At 50.0% G+C, this 20,830-nt stretch overlaps 2 protein-coding genes across 2 annotated transcripts in view; one reads left to right on the top strand and one right to left on the bottom strand.

The window, feature by feature from the left end:
* Positions 1 to 6,116, top strand: part of Trappc12 (trafficking protein particle complex subunit 12) — a 64,074-nt gene extending 57,958 nt beyond the window's left edge. Inside the window, exons 10-12 of the mRNA XM_057778469.1 lie at positions 4,025 to 4,125; positions 4,891 to 4,978; positions 5,159 to 6,116. Of these exons, the coding sequence (XP_057634452.1) occupies positions 4,025 to 4,125; positions 4,891 to 4,978; positions 5,159 to 5,401 (432 nt within the window). The 3' untranslated portion in view covers positions 5,402 to 6,116. The remainder of the gene's footprint in view (positions 1 to 4,024; positions 4,126 to 4,890; positions 4,979 to 5,158) is intronic.
* A 5,997-nt stretch (positions 6,117 to 12,113) lies between these two features.
* Positions 12,114 to 19,607, bottom strand: Adi1 (acireductone dioxygenase 1). Its single transcript, XM_057764025.1, has 4 exons — positions 19,441 to 19,607; positions 16,155 to 16,274; positions 15,318 to 15,497; positions 12,114 to 12,977 (listed from the first exon to the last, which is right to left on the bottom strand). Exons 1-4 carry the CDS (start codon positions 19,558 to 19,560, stop codon positions 12,858 to 12,860), a joined length of 540 nt encoding a protein of 179 aa, XP_057620008.1. The 5' UTR covers positions 19,561 to 19,607; the 3' UTR covers positions 12,114 to 12,857.
* Positions 19,608 to 20,830: the final 1,223 nt, after the last annotated feature.

Below are 20,830 nucleotides of genomic sequence, written 5' to 3'. Positions count from 1 at the left end.
GAGGAGAATGGAAAAGGGAGCCCTTGCTCTATCTTGAATTCCAGCTGCAAATCAGAGGAGAGTCTTGGCTCACGGATGCTGAAAGCCCAGGCTGCCCTGGGGAGAAAAGAGGGGATATTTGCTCAGCAGATAAAAAAGGGGCAAAACCTAGGGACAGTAGATTTGCTATGTAGCAGGGCTGGGTTGCTCAGCCCAGGGCACTGCTGCAGGCCAGTGTTCCATCTCGGGATCCAAGACAGAGGAGAGCCACAGTCCTCCAGACATGTTGCTCCAGGCAAGAGCTGCAATATCCCCCGGGCCAAGGCATCAGAGCCCAGGTAGGTTAGATCTTCAAGGCCAGGATTCCTGGGCACTGTTGACTTTGACCCGCAAACAGTGTGGTGCTGGCATCTGGTCTTGTGTACCCACTCTCTTACCCTTAGTGCACAGGAGTAACTGGCCAGTCTTCAGTGAGAAAGAGCAGCAGCCGACTGTTGTAAGGTGGCTGCCCAGAACCAAAATAACCACACAGAAACTGTATTATTTAAATCACTGCTTGGCCCATTAGCTCTAGCTTCTTATTTGCTAACTCTTACATCTTAATTTAACCCATCTCCATTAATCTGTGCATCACCACAAAGTTGTGGCCTACCAGCAAAGTTTCTGCATCTTTCTCCCAGCACTCAGTTTAGTTTTCCCTGCCTACCTCTGCTCTGCTATAGGCTCAAGACAGTTTTTTTATTCATTAACCAATACAAGCAACACATAGACAGAAGGACCTCCCACACCAGCTGACTTGGATTCTCATCAGCACAACATGGTCAGGCTTAAAATACCTGGTCATCCCATTGTGATGGGTGAGGAGAGCGAGCCCTTCTACAGCCATGTCTGTGTGAGTGTGTAAAACCAAGTGTGGACACACTCAAATGTTCTCAGAGGCCATTCCTGGCTCCTGAGTCTGGGAAAGTACACCAGAGAAATGGAGAATCAGACACCGCTCCAAACAAGGCAAGGCACTTTCCATTACAATGCTGAAGAGTTGGAATAGAAGCAGTTTAGTAAACAAATGTGCAGAGGCCTGTGGGGAAAGCATCAGGAATGGACCACAGCAACCACGATGGAGTAAATGACAGACAGCAGGCCCCTCAATAATCTCACACAGGTGAACTTGGATATTGGTAAGCACCTTCTCCATTGGCTCCACCCTTACATTTAAATTTGTTTTTAAGGTTTCTCTAAAATGCTGTGTGACCTAAGAATAGGCGAGCCCCCTATTTTATCACCCCCACAATTGCTGGACCACAGAGGAACACAACTTTGACAAATATGAGTGCCCCAGAGGTGCACACCCCTCTCCAGCCTCTCCGAGGTCTCCTGGCCACAGGCCTTCTGTTGTAATTCTTCAGGCTGTTTTATTCTGCAGAATGGCCTTCATTCTTTCAGAGAGGCGTAGAGCCAGTCTGGCTGTGAGCACAGGGTCACCTCTGTAGACTGTGTGCCATTCATGTAACAGCTGGAAACCCAGTTCAGGCGTCCAGCGCAATAAAGGCCTTGTTTTTGATTTCGTTCCCAGATATGAGGGAACTCTTCGTGCCTATGCGGGTCCCCACAGGCGTGACTGCCTCCTGCTCGCATTCCCTGCCAGCCCTGAGAGAGGCCAAGTGGCATCTGCATATCTGAAACTCTCAGGCCTGTGGATGTCACTGTCACACACAGCATCCTATAGACCATGTGTGCCTTCTGCTCAGAGAGCAGGTGGACAGTGGCTAGTGGGAGGGAATTGGCCATGAGAGGGATTTCACATTGAGGAAGCCCATTCGCCTGTGTCCGGGAGCATCTCAGACAGTCCAGAGGCAGAGCAGAGTCATCCAGTCTCTGGGTGTCTTCAGCATTTGTCCTTTGAAGTCACTTCTCTCTGGCTCACACTCCGCCCCTCCAGGTCTTTTCACGTGGGCCTTAGGAGATCATCACAGCAAGGTAGCTTTTGAACCACCATGGAGGTGCGATAGCCAAAGGATGCCGCTGCACTGCTGTCCAGGGCAAGGGGATCCTCTGACCACGTGACTTGAACGCAGGAGACCCATGACTATCAGAGTTGGCTGGAGAACCAGGAAGGTGGCAGACCATGAGGGAGACCCCAGACTGCAGGGAGCCAGGGAGTGAATGCTGGGACACAGGGGGGAGGAGCGGGAGAGGCCTCAACATGGCAGGGCCGGCAGCAGTTGGAACTGCAGCCACGAGGAGCAGGTGGGGAAGAGTGGTACACAGTGGCCCTAGGATGCCTGACGGGTGGTGGCCGTACACCCTGACGTGTCCTAGACATCATGTCTGTGTTGTGTTCTTGCAGCTCACTAACCAGCAGTCAGACCTCCAGAAAACTGCTTAGAAAGGAATGGCCTCCAGCTTGAAAAGCTGTCAACCCCACCCCAGGAAATGCAAAAACGTTTTTTGTTTTTTGAGCTGTTGAGTGACTAGAAATGACTATAAGGACAAATAGCAAATGGGGTGTCTATTGAAGACCATCAGTGGGAAGGCCGGAGTGTCTTAACCAGAGCTGCCCCTCCTCCCCAGCTCAGCGGGTACCAAGAGCCCATGCTAGACAGGGCCCCTTCCACTTGCCCCGCCCCAGGCCTCGGGCCACTGTGGATACAGTACTGACTAACTGTCCATTACACCCTCCTACAGGGTGGAGCAGAGCTTCCCCAGGGTAGGACCTCAGGCTCTCTCCACCAAGCTGCCCTGCCCAGTGTACTCTAGAGTCATTCTGGAGAGACTTACCCGGGCCTCACTCTAGTCCAGAAACAGGCCTGCAGGTAGGTAGCTGATGATCTACTCCCCAAGGCACTCCCCACATAAGACAGAGGTCAACCCAAGTGTGTTCTCAGAGATAAGGTGCTGTCAAAGGGGAGAGCCACCAGGCTGAGACACCTCAAACAAGCCTTCTAGTACATATACTGGACTTCACCAAAATCGAGAATTCATGCAGCTCAATCACTCAGGCCTCCTCCAGGCATTAAGAGACAAACAGAATGTCTCTTATGTACATTATATAATAATGTACAGTGTGGTCAAAAGATGATATTGTGTGGGACTTTTGGAGTGTACTTCAGGTAGACTGTGAACACGTGGGACATTGTCTGCCCATTACCAGTGTGTGCAGCAAAACCCTTTCTTTTCTTCCGCTTGTCCAAGCTGAGTGGAGCATTGCTTTCCCTTCATATTTTTTTTTAAGTTTTTAGTTTTTTGAGACAGGGTTTCTGTAGCTTTGGAGCCTGACCTGCACCAAGCTGGCCTCAAACTCAGAGATCCACCTGCCTCTGCCTCCCGAGTGCTGGGATTAAAGGCCTGCGCCATCACCACCCGGTGATTTCCCTTCCTACTCTTAAGGCAAACGAAGGGCATGGATGATGCCTGGACATCTTAGCTCTGTATCCTGACACTCCCCCATCACTGGTGGAGAACCAGGACCAGGCCTCCAGGTGCCCACGAGTATGAATTTCTCTCATCTCCCTGGTGTCTATCCTGAGGGGCCCTGCCTTGTTTGAGGGACTAATGATTTCCTTACAAGGTATATGTGTGGGTTTGCTCCTTTATGTTTATAATAGTATCAAAGTATTATTCTCTGTTATTTAGTTAAAATATTACTTTGAAATTGGAAAATTGGTATCTACTCTGTCACCAGGCAGAAATATCCCAGAAGTTGACCTGGGCATCTTGTGTTATTCCAAGAGTTTGTTTTTACATAATGCTATGCCGGAATTTATTCTTGGGGACTCAGCTGCCAAGTCATAAGATTTGAGACAGGTGTTCACATTAACATAATTCCCTGATGGGGACAAAAAGCACCAGACACTTTGGGTTGCTTTGGTTTTTTACTGAGCACCAACCTGAGACTCTGTCTTAAATGTCCTCTGCTCACTGGGTGGGCTCTGAGGTCCCCTGGGTGACACACGGGGACTTCCTAGTCTGACACAATACTGTGACTTTACATTTATACGTCTTTGAACTTGTCAGCTAAACTGACTGTGGAACTTTGTCCAAGCAGATTGGAGACATAAAAACAGCTGAAAAGTATTTTCAAGACGTTGAGAAAGTGACGCAGAAGTTGGATGGACTACAGGGTAAAATAATGGTTTTAATGAACAGGTAAATATCTTTCAATGATTTATTTAGTGTGCTGAGCTCAGGGGACCACTGTGGAGAGTTGGCTCTGACACCTGTGAGCTCCGGGGACTAGACTCGGGGTTTGAAGGACAACTGGTGATTTAACCTTAACCTGCTGAGTCATCTCATTGGCCCACAGTTTGGACTGTGTCTTTCTCCCACCTGTCCCTGTCCTCAGTACTGAGATCCAGGAGCCTCAGGCTTCTAGAATCACAGCCCTGCTCCTTAGTCCTAAGAACCAATCTGAAGGAACCCTGCTCTATAGAGCCCACTTGTTTTCAGTAGAGACTCCCCCGTGTGTGATGCCCGCCATCGGGCTCCTGCCAGCCTGGGTCTCAGACTGGCTTTCAGGAGTCATGTATCAGAAGATCATGAGTGCTGTCATCAGGACAGACCTGCCCACCCTTCTAACCAGTCATGTATCAGAAGATCATGAGTGCAGTCTTCAGGACAGACCTGCCCACCCTTCTAACCAGGTCCAGAAAGTGAACATGGAGCAGGGCTCAGTTTATATGACAGGAAGTGACCTTGGTTGGAGCTTTAGTGTCTGGACTGGAACCTGGGCGGCTGACTTGCTAGTGAGTCTGATGTTTCACTCAGTGGTAAAGCCACTGCCTCCACCTGAGAGCACACGACTCACTCTGGCATGTGTGCCCCTTATTCCCATGGGACCTGTGAACCTGGCCCTGGCTGGAGAGAGCCCTTGGCTTGCCTGCGCTCACCGCTTTACCTGTGTGTGCATTACAGAGCCTTTCTGTACCTCGGCCAGAATAACTTTGCAGAAGCTCACAAGTTCTTCACAGAGATCTTGAAGATGGACCCAACAAACGCAGTGGTAAGTCTTGGTACCCTACAGGCCCCTCTACCTTTTGCAGACCAGCAAACCCAGATTTCTGCTCTGAGCTAGCCTGGCCTCCGATAGCTAGAGAGGTCCATAAAGGGGCTGGTGAGACATGGGGACCAGGGAGCAGCAACAGCAGGCAATGTCACCCTAAGCACATGTCCTTTCCTGCAGGCCAACAACAATGCTGCTGTGTGTCTGCTTTACCTGGGCAAGCTTAAGGACTCGCTGCGGCAGCTGGAGGCCATGGTGCAGCAGGATCCCAAGCACTACCTGCATGAGAGTGTGCTCTTCAACCTGACCACCATGTATGAGCTGGAGTCCTCAAGGAGCATGCAGAAGAAGCAGAGCCTGCTTGAGGCCGTCGCCAGCAAAGAAGGGGACAGCTTCAACACACAGTGCCTCAAGCTGGCCTAGTTCCCAACCAGGTCTCTGTACCCAGCAGACACTCGAGCAGATGGATCAGTAAACGCATGTGATGGGTGGGTAGGAGCCTGCCTTGAGCTGGGGCTCCTCGCACACCCACCGTCCTGCCTACCGTGCAGTTCCTACAGTACTGCCTGTTGACGAAGGTGGACTCTGTGATAGCATTTCAGGGGCAGGAAACACAATACACTGTGGGTTCCTTTGGTTTATTCCTGGAAGTTAACCTGCTCATGTATCACTTCTGAATACTCACAGAATGTATATATTACATATGTACAGATGTATATTAGTGCCTGTTCTCACTGTAGGCCTAAATGATTACAGTTGTCTTCCTTCCACACATCCCAAGCCGAAGCATCCCTTTGCTCACTTCTGGCCTGACAAGCCACCCTGGATGGCCTGGGATGGGTTGCGAGCCATCAGCATACTCAGAACACAGCGGGGACAAGAACCATCTCAGGCCAGGCGTAGCGTCTATGCATCCCTGTGTGCCTGGAAGTCAGGACGTGTGCTTAACGCTTGTCTACTTTTTCCACTTTGAGAAATGTAAAGCACCTGGAAACAGCTTTGGGTACCCAGCTTTCCCCATTCATGGGAAAACACTCGCTTTAAAAGCAGAGTACACAACCTTGGGGTGCAACAGAACACAACTTCGGCCTAGTTCCAGCTCAGCTCCATAAACAGAATGTCTGTGGGACAAAGCAAAGCCCCATGTGTGTTCACTGTTGTAATAAAATGAGAAGATAAAGCTCTTGTGTGGCTTCCTGGGGAGACATGGGCAGGCACCGCCTACCCAAGGCTAACTTAGAGAAGCAGTGAATTCAGAATTCAGGAGGGGAAGGGGGGGTCACTCATAGGAGCATGGACACCCAGAGGTACTGAAGAGGATCCCACCCAACCTCGGTGGTGACTCTGAAAAGCTGTGTCTCTGCAGCCCCTGTAGAACTCAGAGGCAGCTCAGCGGGCCAGCCTCCTTCCCCAGCTGTCACTCCTACTATGTAACCGTGAGGAGGGGCCAGTGAACACAGTAAGTTATGGGGGTCTTGTGTTCCTCCAGGAGGCATAGTTCAGCCCTTTCCCAGCTCACCTCCCACACCCCTTCCCAGCTCACCTTCTCCCACACCCCTTCCCAGCTCACCTCCCACACCCCTTCCCAGCTCACCTTCTCCCACACCCCTTCACAGCTCACCTCCCACACCCCTTCCCAACTTACCTTCTCCTACATAGTATTTTGCTGTGTAGGTAAAACCAGGCAGACATGGAAATCTGGATCCTCCCACCTCAGCCTCCGGAGTGCTGGGATTACAGGCATAAGCTACCACACCCAGCGTGGACCACATCTTAACTGGTCTTGTCCTACCCACAGCCGTCTCTGCCCCTGAGCTCCCCAGGTTCCACCTTGGAGGCAGTCCCAAGCCTCTGCTATATAGCAAATTGTAACATGGAGGGTCAGGCCTGCTTGTTTGGGTTTCTGTCCCACCCAGTACCCCACAACTGTTTAGCCCTAAAGAAAAATCACACAGAGATCTCTATAAGTTATAAAGCTGATTGGCCCATTAGCTCTAGCCTCTCACTGGCTCTCATATCTTGATTAACCCATTTTTCTGATCTATGTTAGCCACCTTTTTTCAGTGAGACAGATCACATCCTGCTGCTTCGGTGGTCTGGGCAGGAGTGGGAGGAATTAACTTCCTCCTTCCCAGAATTCTCCTGTTCTCATTACGTCATTTCTACTTCCTATCTGATTTTCCCGCCCATATTTCCTGTCTGGCCAATCAGCATTTATTTATAACATGATTGACAGAATACAGACAATTCTCCCACACAGCAAATTATAAGGCCCATACAGTTGGCTTCCACTCAGGCCTATCCCCCCCCCCCCCCCCACTGTCCCAGCAACATGGGCCTTCAGCTCTGGTCCTTCCCCAGGGCCTTTGTCTGCTGCTTCCCAGGCCTGGAAAGTTCACCCTCCATTGTTAGGACGAGTCTCCACAGTGTCCATGCATTGAAGTCCTTGTTGCCCAGTGCTAATTAAAATTAAATAAGACCCTGTATAAAGCTGGGGCCTAGTCCAGGAGGAATGAAGTGCTCACATACAGTGGAAGACAGTTGGAAGGTGACTCCAGGAAGCCCAACCCTGTGACATGGATGCTGATGGCTGTCTTAGGCACCAGTCCAACCCTGTGACACGGATGCTGACGGCTGTCCCAGGCGCCAGCCTACAGTGTTGTCACATGAAGTTGTTATTTAAGTCTCTTGGTCTGTGGGGTTTCTTTAGACACCCCAAGACACCCTGAACCTGAAGTCCAGCCACATCACTTCCAGTTACAGCCGCACATAATCCACTGAGCTCCTAGGAGGAGCAAGGCTGCACCCACTCACCTGTGCTCCTGGCTCTGCTCTTTACAGGACTTGTCCTGTTGCCCATCCTGTTCCCTGTCTGGAGCCTGGAAGGAAGGACCTTACCATCCCCAGCCCTGGAAGGAAGGACCTTACCATCCCCAGCCCTGGAAGGAAGGACCTTACCATTCCCAGCCCTGGAAGGAAGGACCTTACCATTCCCAGCCCTGGAAGGAAGGACCTTACCATTCCCAGCCCTGGAAGAAAGGACCTTACTATTCCCAGCCCTGGAAGCTCCTGAGTGTCCAACGCAGGCGCCAACGAGCCTGCAGTACCTCCCCTTAGCCAGTGCATGGTAGAGCCGTGCCTCCCCTTAGCCAGTGCATGGTAGTTCATGGAGTGAGGAGCAGACACAGCCACTAGTATCACTGTCCTAGATGAAGCCACTATGTCCCTGCTCTGAGGAAGGGGGAGGGGCAGTAGGGCAGGCCTCTGGAAATGTCTCTGTCCCCAGCCCTGTGTCCTTGAACGATGACACTTCTCTGTACTCCTAGAGAAACAATAATCAATTATGCCAGGACGCCTGGGAGTCGTCGGGATTAATGAGTGAGTGGCCAGGCTGAGCGAAGTGGAAATGGCCAGGCAGACCACTGATGGCATTGAGGCTGGTCACTGATTGCATCAATCTGTCCTTCGCCAGGCAGGAGTGTGAGCTTGAGACAGAGATTTCTGTAACAGTTGCCACAGACAAGCACATGGAACCCACAAAAACGATGACAAAGGTGGGTTGGGTACACAGCTGGGAGGCAGACCGCATGTGGAAGGCTCTGGGTCCAATCTCCACACTGCAAACTGTCTATCAATGATCACTAATTCATGAGCGTGCCTAGAACCCAAATGATCCAGTCACTCAATACCACCCGCTGGGAATCAGTTCTATGCATGAGATACTGTCCCCGGTGTAACAAGGGCTGATGGGAAGAGCTGACTTTATTGGTTATGACCTAAAGGCAGGCTACATTGCTGCAGGTTAAGCTGGACTCATACCGATGGGCTCCCTTCGGGTATGGCACACACCTAGAACTACCAAACAGTGGGATGACCGTCATCAACCTCACTGACCCATAAAGACCTGTATATCTCAGAATGTCCAATGCTATCATCATGTCAATGTCCATGTGTCTGCAGCCCACACTGATTACCATCAAAGCAGCAACGCCACAGTGCTACAGTGCCACACAGCCTGTCTACCACAAGCCATATGGGGTGGACAGTCTATCCATCACAGGCCACACGGGGCACACAGCCTGTCCACCAAAAGCCACACGGGGCACACAGCCTGTCCACCAAAGGCCACACGGGACACACAGCTTGTCCACCAAAGGCCACATGGGACACACAGCCTGTCCACCACAACCCACACAGGGCACACATTCTGTCCACCAAAGGCCACACGGGACACACAGCCTGTCCACCAAAGGCCATACAGGGCACACAGCCTGTCCACCAAAAGCCACACGGGGCACACAGCCTGTCCACCAAAGGCCACACGGGACACACAGCCTGTCCACCAAAGGCCACACGGGGCACACAGCCTGTCCACCAAAGGCCACACGGGGCACACAGCCTGTCCACCAAAGGCCACACGGGGCACACAGCCTGTCCACCACGACCCACACAGGGCACACATTTCTGTCCACAGCACTCTGGAGCTGTGAGCAGAGTAGGAAACCTTAGCTAAGATACAGATGGCTCAGGTTCTACTCAGAGGAAACCACCAAGCAAAATCCACAGCATTTTGTTTTTCTTATTTTTGTTGTGGCACGGGGGGTGGGGGGTGTACATAAAATGAGGAAGTTCTGGATTCTGCTACCACGCTAATATCCTACAATCCTGCAGCCCACTGAAAGATTTCAAGGCTTCAGAGCAATTGGGAGCCAAAAGCATTGGACCAGCACTGTCTGTCTGTCTGTCTGACTGTCTCTCTGTGTACATGTTAACTGTGTAATCCATAAAATTATTTGAGGTTCTGAAACCTTTTACATGGTGCACTTTCTAAAAGAAAACCTTTCAGGAAAATGATTGCTCCTGCTCACACATCTGAACAAGAATCAGATCCATCTCCCTCCAAACACCTGCTAATCAACTCACCCCATTTTCCTCTTCACCCACTCCAGCCACCCACCCCCTCATCAATCCAGCGCATCCACCTACCCACCCACCATCATCCGGCCACTCCGCCATTCCACCTACTCCGATGGCCCCCAACACTCCTCACCTAGCTGTTCATCGAGATATTCTGAATTCTATTGCTAGAAAAGGCTCAAAATCCTAACACTGGCAAATTCCTACCATCAACCCTCCCACTTTCCATGTCTACCAGGGGTGAGACATGCTTTTATCCAGCTGTGTGATCAGCCCAGCACCAATCCACGGGGCTCTCAGGACACCCAACAGAGGCCTGGCTCTTTGCAGCCAATTCAGCCCAGCATAAGCCAAAGGCTCCACCATCTTTCGATGCTGAAGCTGTATTATGGAAACGAGGAGCCCAGACTGGGGTAGTTCTCAAAAGCTTGTGAGGCCCTGATTTCTGCCAAAACCAAGAAAGCAAGGAAAAAACAAGTACCGGATTCCAGAATGAGACCGTAGAGACCAGAGGGACAGAAGACAAGCGGTTTCTGGCTGTTGAATCATTCTACATCACTCTGACCGGGATATATGATGTGGCTGTGGTCATCACCCTGACTGGGGTATACGATGTGGCTATGTTGGGTCCAAATTAAAAACAGAACCAGGCACAGTGCTACATGCCTTTCATCTCAGCATTCGAGAGGCAGACCTCCATGAGTTAGAAGCCAGCCTGGTCTACACAGTGAGTTCCAGGCCAGCAAGAGCTGCACAGTGAGACTCTATCTAAAAAAAAAAATTTAGACAATTCAAATGCATTATATGTCTATAATACCTCAATAAAACCATTTGTGTTTTTTGTTTTGGTTTTTGGTTTGTTTTTTTTTTTTTAAACAAAAGTGAGGCCAGGCGGTGGCACTTGGGAGGCAGAGGCAGGCGATCTCTGTGATTTCCAGGCCAGCCTGGTCTACAGAATGAGTTCCAGGACAGCCAAGGGTACACAGAGTAACCCTGTCAAAAAAAAAAAACTGGTGGTGATACTCTGGCAGAGCTAAGAAACTGTTACCTCACTTAGGTGTACTGACAGAATTCTGTTATCTTCCCCCAGTCTGTGAAGTCATGGCTCAGACCCAAAATGTGTTGGAGTGTAGGACACAGTAGAAGACATAATTCAGTTTTTAACAGGAACAAAGCCATTCACAGTGGACAGGGAAAAGACCAGAAAAAATGAAAATGAAGGAAGTGGTAGCAAACCCCTGTAATCGGCACTCAGGACAGGAGGCAGGAAGAGGCCATAAGAGCAAGCCCAGCCTGCCGAGAACAGGAAGGCAGGGGCTGGGGCTGAGGTCTGGTTGGTACACTGCCTGCTCAGCATGTGTGAAGCCCCGGGGCTCCATCCCCAGCACTGTAGAAAGCAGAGATAGTGGCAGATGCCTACAACCCCAGCACTGAGGAAGTATAAGCAAGATCAGGACGTCAAGGCCATCCCTACATTCTCAAAGTCATCCTCGGCTACATAAGGAATTTGAGACCAGCCCAGGATATGAAAGATCCTACCACAAAGAAAGAAAAACTTAAAACAACCACAACAAAAATGTGGCAGGAGAGATGGCTCAGTAGTTAAGAGTGATTGCTGCTCTTGCAGAGGACCCAGGTTCAATTCCCAACATCCATATGGCTGCTGACAACCAGCTGTAACTTCAGTCCTAGCAGATTTGACACCCTCTTCTGACTTTGATGGGCAACACACACACATGCACACACACACACACCCAGGCTAAGCACTCAAACATAATTTTTTTTTAATTAGAGCCAGGCATTGTGGCATACATACATCTTTAATCTCAGCACTCAGAAGGCAAGAGCTGGAGGATCTATATGAGTTTGAGGCTAGCCTCATCTACATCATATCCAGTTCCAGGTCAACCACTGCTATGGAATAATAGTCTTAAAAAACGAACAATAATTGGTAGACAAAAGGTAGCAGATCAGCCCTTACTCACAGACAGGAGCTCCAGAGAGAGAGCAAAGGATGTGCTGCTTGTACACATCTGAGTTCTGAAGCTGGGGCTCAAGCTCCCCTGCATGGCAGAAGCAAGTCCCCAAATCCAGCACGGTGATGAAGGTAACGGACATCCTCACACTGAGAGCAATCGCTTAGAGAACAGCCTGTCCTTCTACAGCAGATTCTGGGGTTTTCTGGAATTGTAACACATGACACATAAACACATTTCAGCATAATTATTCTTTATTTGAGGTGCTGGGGTTCACGCCCAGGGCCCTGCATGTGCTAGGTTAGTGTTCTACATCTAAATTGTATCAGTTCAGCCCCAAGGCACTTGAGTAGGGAAATGATGCATTGCTTCTTTTGATTCTTGATTGTAAAAAAAACCTGAAATCACAGATGTAGATTTCTACATCATTGCCCTGATGTAGAAATTAACTATGCACATATAAAATCATATAAGGAATCTAGCAAGAGGCTTTAATGAACCAAGTAAAATACCATATATTCCCATAAGTGTAATACAATTATTACCATGAGCATACAATTAAAGGTAGCTGCTTTAGTTTGAAGCAATCACCCAAAGACTGATGAGGGAGAAAAACATCTTCCTTCTGGTTAGTTGTACTGGGTATAACCGCCCCCTTCCAAAGGGCATAGCTTCACAGTCCAATAGACACCTACAAAAGGACCTTCTGGGACACGAAGATCTACTGTGCATGAATGCACACACCAAGCCAGGGCTCCCACACCTCTAGGTCTTGACAGAGTTAGGAAAAATTAAGGTCATTTGTTCACATTTTTGTGGCTTCCATGTAAAAATCACTTTTAGTGATGCTTTGATTAAAAAGAAGCTGATCTGACAATCTTGCCAAGGAGAGCTAGCTAGCCTAGGATCAACTCCTCCTAAGAAAGCAGAGTGGTGAGCAACTTTCCCACAGGTGACCACAGCCAGAACCTCTTCGGGCAGCACCGCTATGCTCTTCCTTCCAAAAACCTCACGTACTGTACCCGGGCATCGAAATGGTCGGCCGGACGGTTGTACGGTGTCCACACTGGTTCGCCCACAAACAGCCGCATGGCCTTCACGTAATTCTAGAAAACAAGCCCCACATCTTATTGGATATTTCTACTCATCTCCATGGGAACCATCGAGGCACCCCTTGAAGCTGGCTTATTCACTTAGCACTGGACTCCTTTCAACCTTTGCGCAAGGGGTGTGGCCACTTCTGGGCAGCAAAAGTATCTGCAGCTCCTCCCCCTGGTCCACACCAGAGCAGAAACAGGTTCCGACTCCGCCCACCCTCGTTGCCCACCCCAGCCCCCAGCACTAATTTCTAAGGACCAGCACCAGGTCCCTCCTACTAGCTGGTAAGAGAAAAATGTATCAGCACTCAGCTAAACCGGAAATTCATTTTCCATGCAGCCTCATTTTCATTCTAGAAATAAACACACCCGGGTAGAAATGACAAATATGTGTTCTCACAGAACTCCTGACAGCCACAAACAATGGAAATAAGCTCACCATTAGGGACTCCCCATGCAGTAGGTAAACCATGGTAAAATAAATCAGACATGTCTGACAGTGAGGCTGTGAACAAGAGGTGGGGCACCTTACGCACCCCAAAGCACACTAAGTGGAAAAAGTAAAATGCTGGGCCCACTCTACCTCTGGGATAAAAGGAGGAAAGAAAGGACTGTAACTCTGAATAGGCAAACACCCTGTGAAACAGTCTCAGCCTGTGGCTAGCAACCCTTTTAAGGTTTAATATTTAATATTTTGCCTACCAGACATCTACATGACGATTCATAACAGTAGCAAAATTATGGTTATGATGTAGCAATGAAATAATTTTATAGTTGGGGTCATCACAACATGAGGAACTGTATTAAAGGGTCGCAGCATTAGGGGAGTCAGAAACCACTGATCTAAATGAACTACAGAAATGTAGCCACTAGAGCCCTTCAGGGATAGAACTGGGGCCCCGAGGAACAGGAGAGAAAACACCATTCATGAACACCTTGTATCCATCTCATGGTGTGAGACACTGTCTATATTCTGTCAATTATGTTTTAAATAAACGCTGATTGGCCAGTAGCCAGGTAGGAAGTATAAGCAGGACAACCAGACAGGAAGTAGAAGCGGGTCAATGAGAACAAGAGTATTCTGGGAAGAAGAAAGCTCTTCACACAGTCCTGTCCAGACACTGAAGAAGCAGGATGTGACCTGCCCGGCAGAAAAAGGTACCAAGCCATGTGGCTAACACAGATCAGAATAATGGGTTAATATAAGTTATAAGAGCTAATACAAAGTCTGAGCTAATGGGCCAATCAGTTTATAGCTTATGGAGTCCTCTGTGTGATTTTCTTTGGGGTTAAAAGGCTGCAGGAACTGGGCACGACAGAAACCCCAAGCCTGCCCTCATGTTACAATCTCACAATTCTTAATTTTTCTTTTAGATACAGGGTTTCATTTTACCCAGTCTATCCTCAAAACCTGGTAAGTAGCTGAGGATGATCTTGAAGTCCTGATCCTCCTGTCCGAACCTCCCAAATGCTGAGGTGACAGGCACATGCCACCCAGACTGGCTTCATAATTCTGAATTTTTGTTTGTTTTTTTAGACAGGGTTTCTCTGTGTAGCCCTGACTGTACTGGAAATTCATTTTGTAGATCAGGCTAGGCTCAAACTCACAGAGACCCACCTGCCTCTACCTCCCGAGTGCTGGGATTAAAGGCGTACAGCACCATACCCGGCTCATAATTGTGAACTTTAAACCATGTGCATTTACTATTAATTTGGAAGGCTAGAGAGATGGTTCACTAGTTAAGAATGCATATACCCTTGGAGGGGGCCCAAGTTCAGTTCCTAGCACCAACTCCAGTTCCAGGAGACCCAACTCCCTTTTCTGGATTCTGCAGGAACCAGTACTCATGCACCTACCCCAACAGACATACCCATAATTTAAAAATAAAAAAAAAATTTTAATTAACTCAGGCTGGGGGTGTAACTCAGTTGGTGGACTGTCTGTCCAGCATGCACAAGCCCCTCAGCGCTATCCACAGCACCAGGGGAACAAGGTTTGGTGGTAAACATCTATAATCCCAACACTGGGGAGGTCAAGACAGGACACGACCACTGGGGTCCCCAAATGAATGTCCCCACCCTACAGGTGCATTAGAACCACCGGCCCCTACATCAGTGACCCGTGCAGGCTCCCCCCTCAGTGGAGGTGTGGGTCTCTCTCCTGAAGATATCCGCTCCCTTGACTAAAGCCATGTGGATTAATGCTGTGCCAGGCTCCCTAGCCAGGGGCTCCACTAGCTCTCTCTGGGAGAGCTGTGACAATGGGCCTCGCACAACATAGCTAGTGGGCCACCGTGGTCGCCTGTGATGTCTACGTACAGGCCGGACCACAGCACAGCACCCTCTCACCTTCTCATCCAGCGTGAAGCGGTGATAGATGCCAGCAGGGAGCGTGATCATGTCCCCCTTCTCCATGGAAATCCGGATCCACTTGTCCTCCTTGTCCCTGACATCGAAGTACCCACTGCCCTCCAGGATATAGCGGATCTCCTCGTCCAGGTGCAGATGCTCCTCGAAGAACATCTTGATCTAACATAGAGTGAAGCTGTCAGGCAGCCCCAGCCCTTACGGCCAGGCGACAGTAAATGGGTCATGCTACTAAAAGTACCAGGGTCTGAGCCGGGGAGATGACAGTGGGTCAAGGCACCTGCCACCAAGACTTACGTCTTGAATTTAATCCCCAGAGCCCTAAGAGCAGAAGGAGCAAAGTGAGACAGCGTTTCATGTAGCTAACCTAGGCTGGCCTTCAACTTGCTATGTAGCAAAATGACCTTGAACTTCTGCTACTCTTCTTCCAAGTGCTGTGACTACACACTCCAGCTCTGTGAGGACATTCTGAATAACTCTACGCCATTAAATTCAAATGGCCCCAGTGAAGTGGTCAGGCACCCTGAAGACACTGCCCCTGAGCTCCCAGGAACACATTCAAGATTAGGGAAGAGGCAGGTGCAGAACTGGGAATGCCACGGAGAAATCCCCAGGTTGATCCACGCGTCACTGGTGGATCTACCACACGTAAGGGATAAACCGCCGCCAGAGTCAGGCCCCTCAAAAGAGCTGAAAGGGAGGCCCTCGCCCAGCTATACTATGAGGACATCATTCTGCTGCCCCGAAACCACACAAAATGGAAAGCCTTGTGTGAACAGGCAGTAGGGTGATGATTCTCTCCAAGCGGGGTCTGCTCACCTTCTCCTCATAATTGGGAAGTGTATCTTTGCATATGGTGATGATGTCCATCCAGGAGTAGTTCCTCTCCTTCCGGATCTTTTCCAGTTCTGGATCATTCTCATGCTTGTCGGCATCGAGCTATATATGTATTAGCAAAACGGATGTCGCCTTAGCACAAGGATGTGTAGCAAGTGAGCTGGGAGTTTGGCTCTCTGGTACGATGCTTGCCTAGGAGGGCACGAGGCGCTAGGTCTGCTCCCCAGCCCTATATGAACAAACCATAGCAATGTGCTCCTTCTAGACCTGCGGCTGGATCGCCCAAACAGAGCATCGTCTATTCTTTGCCAGTCCTAGCCCCGCCCTCCACCTCCTCTTTTGATGGGCGGTCCATTCTCCACAGCGTCAGGTGGAAACCCCTGCTCTGCTTGAGTTCCGCCCCCTCCTGCCAGCCTGCGTGCTGGGTCCTCTCTTCTGCCTTTCCGGATGAAGTTCTTATCCCTCATACCTGCTAAACACAGGCCCCTCGGTGTGCGTGACCACTCTGCCATCGTCCCTGCAGTCTTACCAGGCTCTCGGTGGTCAGCCCACTTTCCGTGCCCTCAGGTTCATCAAGGTGGACTGAGAGAGCTGTTGTCCTCCGGTCCCATTTGACTTTCCTACTTCTGTTTGCATCACCCTCTATTGTTAAAGAAAGCTAGATTCTAAGCTAAAAAAGAACCCCTTATCACTCTTTAAAAAATACTGAAAAGTTGGGTCTGGAAAGATGGTTCAGCAGTTAAGGGCACTGCTTTCCCAATGGACTGGGTTCAAATCCCAGCGCCCACAGGGCACCTAACAACTGTCTGTAACTCCAAGATCTGACACCCTCACACAGACTTACCAGCAGGCACCACCAATGCAATTCCCAGCACCCACATGCTGGCTCACAACCATCTGTAATGAGATCTGGTGCCCTCTTTTGGCCTGCAGGCACACATGTAGGCAGAACACTATACATAATAAATAAAATCTTTTTAAAAAAAATTACTGGATCCCATAGCAGGGAAATGAAAAAAATTAAAAAAAAAAAAATACTGGAAAGTGTTGTGATGGCTCATGACTGTAATTCTAGCTACTCAGAATGCAGGCGAGAGTTGTGAGTTGGGGGCTAGCCCGGACTACACAGTAAAACTCCATCTCAAAAAAGAGAAAAATACATACACCAGTTCATGCCAGGGTCCCATACCTCAAATTCCTGCTCACAATTTTCATTTATTACAATCCTACCTATTCTTTAAAGTCCAAATCCAAGGACTGACGCCCTTTTCCTGACATGTTCTCCAAAGGCTCCTGGAAGAACCAGTCTGAAATCCTACATGAAACTACTGTCACTGAACTTAGTGACGCTTAGTTTTTATTTTGCAAAGAAGTGCACATTTTATCATCATCACAGAACAACACAGCAACACACAGGCATCAATATATTTTATGTGTTTGGGTGTTTTGCATGCATGTATGTCTGTGTACCACTCTTGGCCCTAGTGTCCACAAAGGCCAGGGAAGAACATGAGATCGGCTGGGACTGGAGTTACAGGTAATTGTGAGCCAATGGCAATGGAACCTGTGCTCTTGGCGCCAAACCACCTCTCCAACCCTAATATATTCTTTTTAGCAAGATTGGAGAACGACATATGTAATGCCAGTTTCGGTGCTGAATGTGCTCCTTCCTAATCCCAGTGTGGAAACCTCATCAACCACAAGACAATGTAAAGGTGAGCCTCCTGGTGGGGTCACGACAGCTCCTGAATGAGCTGAGTGGTCTCAGAGTGCTTCAAGGGGGCTGTGTAAGCCGTCCGCGCGCGGCTCTTAACTGGCCTTCACCAGACACCTGATCCAGTTTCAGTTTCAACGGTGCAACCAGTTTGCTGTTTACAGATTATCTGGTTATGTGCTAAGTCTTGAGTTTGCCTCCTAGTCTAAGGTATCCCTGAGGACTGCCGGAGCGGACTAACACAGTGTTCTCTCAATCCAACTGTGTGGTCGGTCAGGAGAAGAGCCTTCGGGTCACCCTGCTCTGCCGCTTTCCCTAGCAACTTCTGCAGGGGGAGGGAGGACTAACTCCTTCCCTCAACAGGAGTGCCAGAGGCCTCGCTGAGCAAACCTGGCCCCTCGGAGCCACTGCTTGACTTAGGTGATGTGGCTTCAGTTAACTAAAAGTCACTAATTTTGGAAATCGCCAGGCGAGTGTGCAGGCTCCTGATGCCTAGATTACATCTCAGAAACTGGGAAGGCTGTGTTTTTTGAAACCACCCCCCCCCCCGTACCCGAGCTGGTATCGAACGAGTGACCTTTTGATTCAAGAGGCCAAAAGTGCATCAGTGCATCAACCTCATCATTTTCTGGGCATGCGTCCAATGGGGAGCCTTGACTGAGCATGTGCATACCGGATAGTCTTTTCCAGTCCCCTTTCACCTGCTTCCTAGCCCAAAAATATCCTGGAAGAGATGGATTTCAGCATCGTCCCCACCTTCGCGTGGCCAACCTGAGCATCAGCTCTGCTGGGTCCACAGCTCCTTACTTCTGCTGTGGTCACACCATGGGGTTTTTTGTTTGTTGGTTGGTTTTTTACTGAGTGCTCTGTCTGCATGTATGCCTGCAGGCCGAAAGAGGGCATCAGATCCCATTATAGATGGTTGTGAGCCACCATGAGGTTGCTAGGAATTGAACTCAGGACCTGGAAAAGCAGTCAGTGCTCTTAGCTGAGCAATCTCTCCATCCCCAGGCCTCCATGGTTTTAAGGGACACGACTCTGCAAAGTTCCTCAGGCAAGCAGGCCTTTAAGCCAGCAGGGTTTTTTTTTTTTTTTTTTTTTTTTTTGACTTTTCGAGACAGGGTTTCCCTGTGGTTTTGGAGCCTGTCCTGGAACTAGCTCTTGTAGACCAGGCTGGTCTCGAACTCACAGAGATCCGCCTGCCTCTGCCTCCCGAGTGCTGGGATTAAAGGCGTGCGCCACCACCGCCCAGCCAGCAGGTTTGCATTTCAGTTTGACCACACCAGTGCAGACAGGCTAGCGCCACCAGCCCCCCACGATATCTGCGGTCCTCTCGTGTTGGAACTGCGTCACCCGTGACGCTACCACGTGACTAGCAGGTGGCGTTGTTGCGTTTGCTAACACTAGCTGTGAGCGCGGACGCGTGCCACGAAGAAAGCAGGCCCAAAACCCTGTAGTTAAAAGAGAGCGAGGTAGGGACGTGCCGAGCATGCGCGGCGCCACACGCCCCTCACCACATGCGCAGGGGCGCGGTGCTCCAGCCCGCACCCGTACCTTCCAATAGAGCACTCCGAGCGTGCGCAGCTGCTCCAGGCCCACCGGGCGGTCCGGGTGCGCGCGGTGGGGCATCCGCGGATCGGCGGTGGACTCGTCCATGTACCAGGCCTGCACCATGTCTACAGCGGCTTCCGCGAGCTGCGCAAGAGGGGGCGGTCTGGCGGGGCCGAGCCCGGACCGTTTGTGGGCGGGGCTGTATGGAGGGCGGGGCCGAGAGCAGCGTTTGATCGGTCTCAGGTGGAAACCAAAACCTCCGAGACCAAGCAGTGGCGGGTCCGGATCTCTGTTGGGCGGGGCATCCTCGCCTCCTGGAGCATCACCTGACCTGGCACCCTTAGGCTGTGCTTGGACTTTCGGTACCAACACGGGAGGCTGGTAGATCCAGCTATTCTTATTTCACAGGAGTGAAAACAAATGCAAACCGAAAAGCATGATTGTCTAAACAACTCTGGGCTCAGCTGAAGATTCAAACAGAGGACCCCGGGGTCAGGGCGGGACGCTCGGCTCTCCAAACCGCAGATAAAAGCCTATCCACAAGTCGGGCCGTAGTGGCGCACGCCTTTAAACCCAGCACTCGGGAGGCAGGAGGATCTCTGTGAGTTTCGAGGCCAACGTGGTCTACAGAGCGAGTTCCAGGACAGGGACCCAAAAAGCTACACAGAGAAATCTTGTTTCGAGCAAATAAACAAAAAAGCATATCCACAACCGTAACAGTTATGCTGTCCCGCTTTCCTTGCTGTGGTAAAATACTCTAGCAACGGCAACTTAAATGCAGAATGGGTTTATTTGGCTCGCAGTTCCATGTTAAAACCCATCACAGGGACAACAGAGCTGGACAGGACAGAAACTTAAACCTTGAAACAGCAAGACGTGAATACATGCGTTCTTACTGATGCTCAGCCCCCTCTGTACACTTCCTTGCCTAGGGAATGGTGCCACCCACAAGAGCAGACCTTATTTGAATTAATGTAATCTAGACAGTTCCCCACAGACAGGCCACAGGCCAGCCTAATCTAGACAATTTCTCATTGATTCCCTCTTCCTAGGTAATTCTAGGTTGTGTTAAGATGACAGTTAAACTTCATCAGGCGATGAAAGGAGACAGAGACAGAGACCCACATTGGAGCACCGGACTGAAATCTCAAGGTCCAAATCAGGAGCAGAAGGAGAGAGAGCACGAGCAAGGAACTCAGGACCACGAAGGGTGCACCCACACACTGAGACAATGGGGTTGTTCTATCGGGAACTCACCAAGGCCAGCTGGCCGGGGTCTGAAAAAGCATGGGATAAAACCGGACTCGCAGAACATAGCGGACAATGAGGACTACTAAGAACTCAAGAACAATGGCAATGGGTTTTTGATCCTACTGCACGTACTGACTTTGTG

The sequence above is a fragment of the Chionomys nivalis genome, chromosome 1, assembly GCF_950005125.1.
Source record: "Chionomys nivalis chromosome 1, mChiNiv1.1, whole genome shotgun sequence".
In the NCBI taxonomy this organism is placed as follows: Eukaryota; Metazoa; Chordata; class Mammalia; order Rodentia; family Cricetidae; genus Chionomys; species Chionomys nivalis.
Note: the sequence above shows the minus strand (reverse complement) of the source record. Positions and strands in the feature narration are given on the sequence as shown.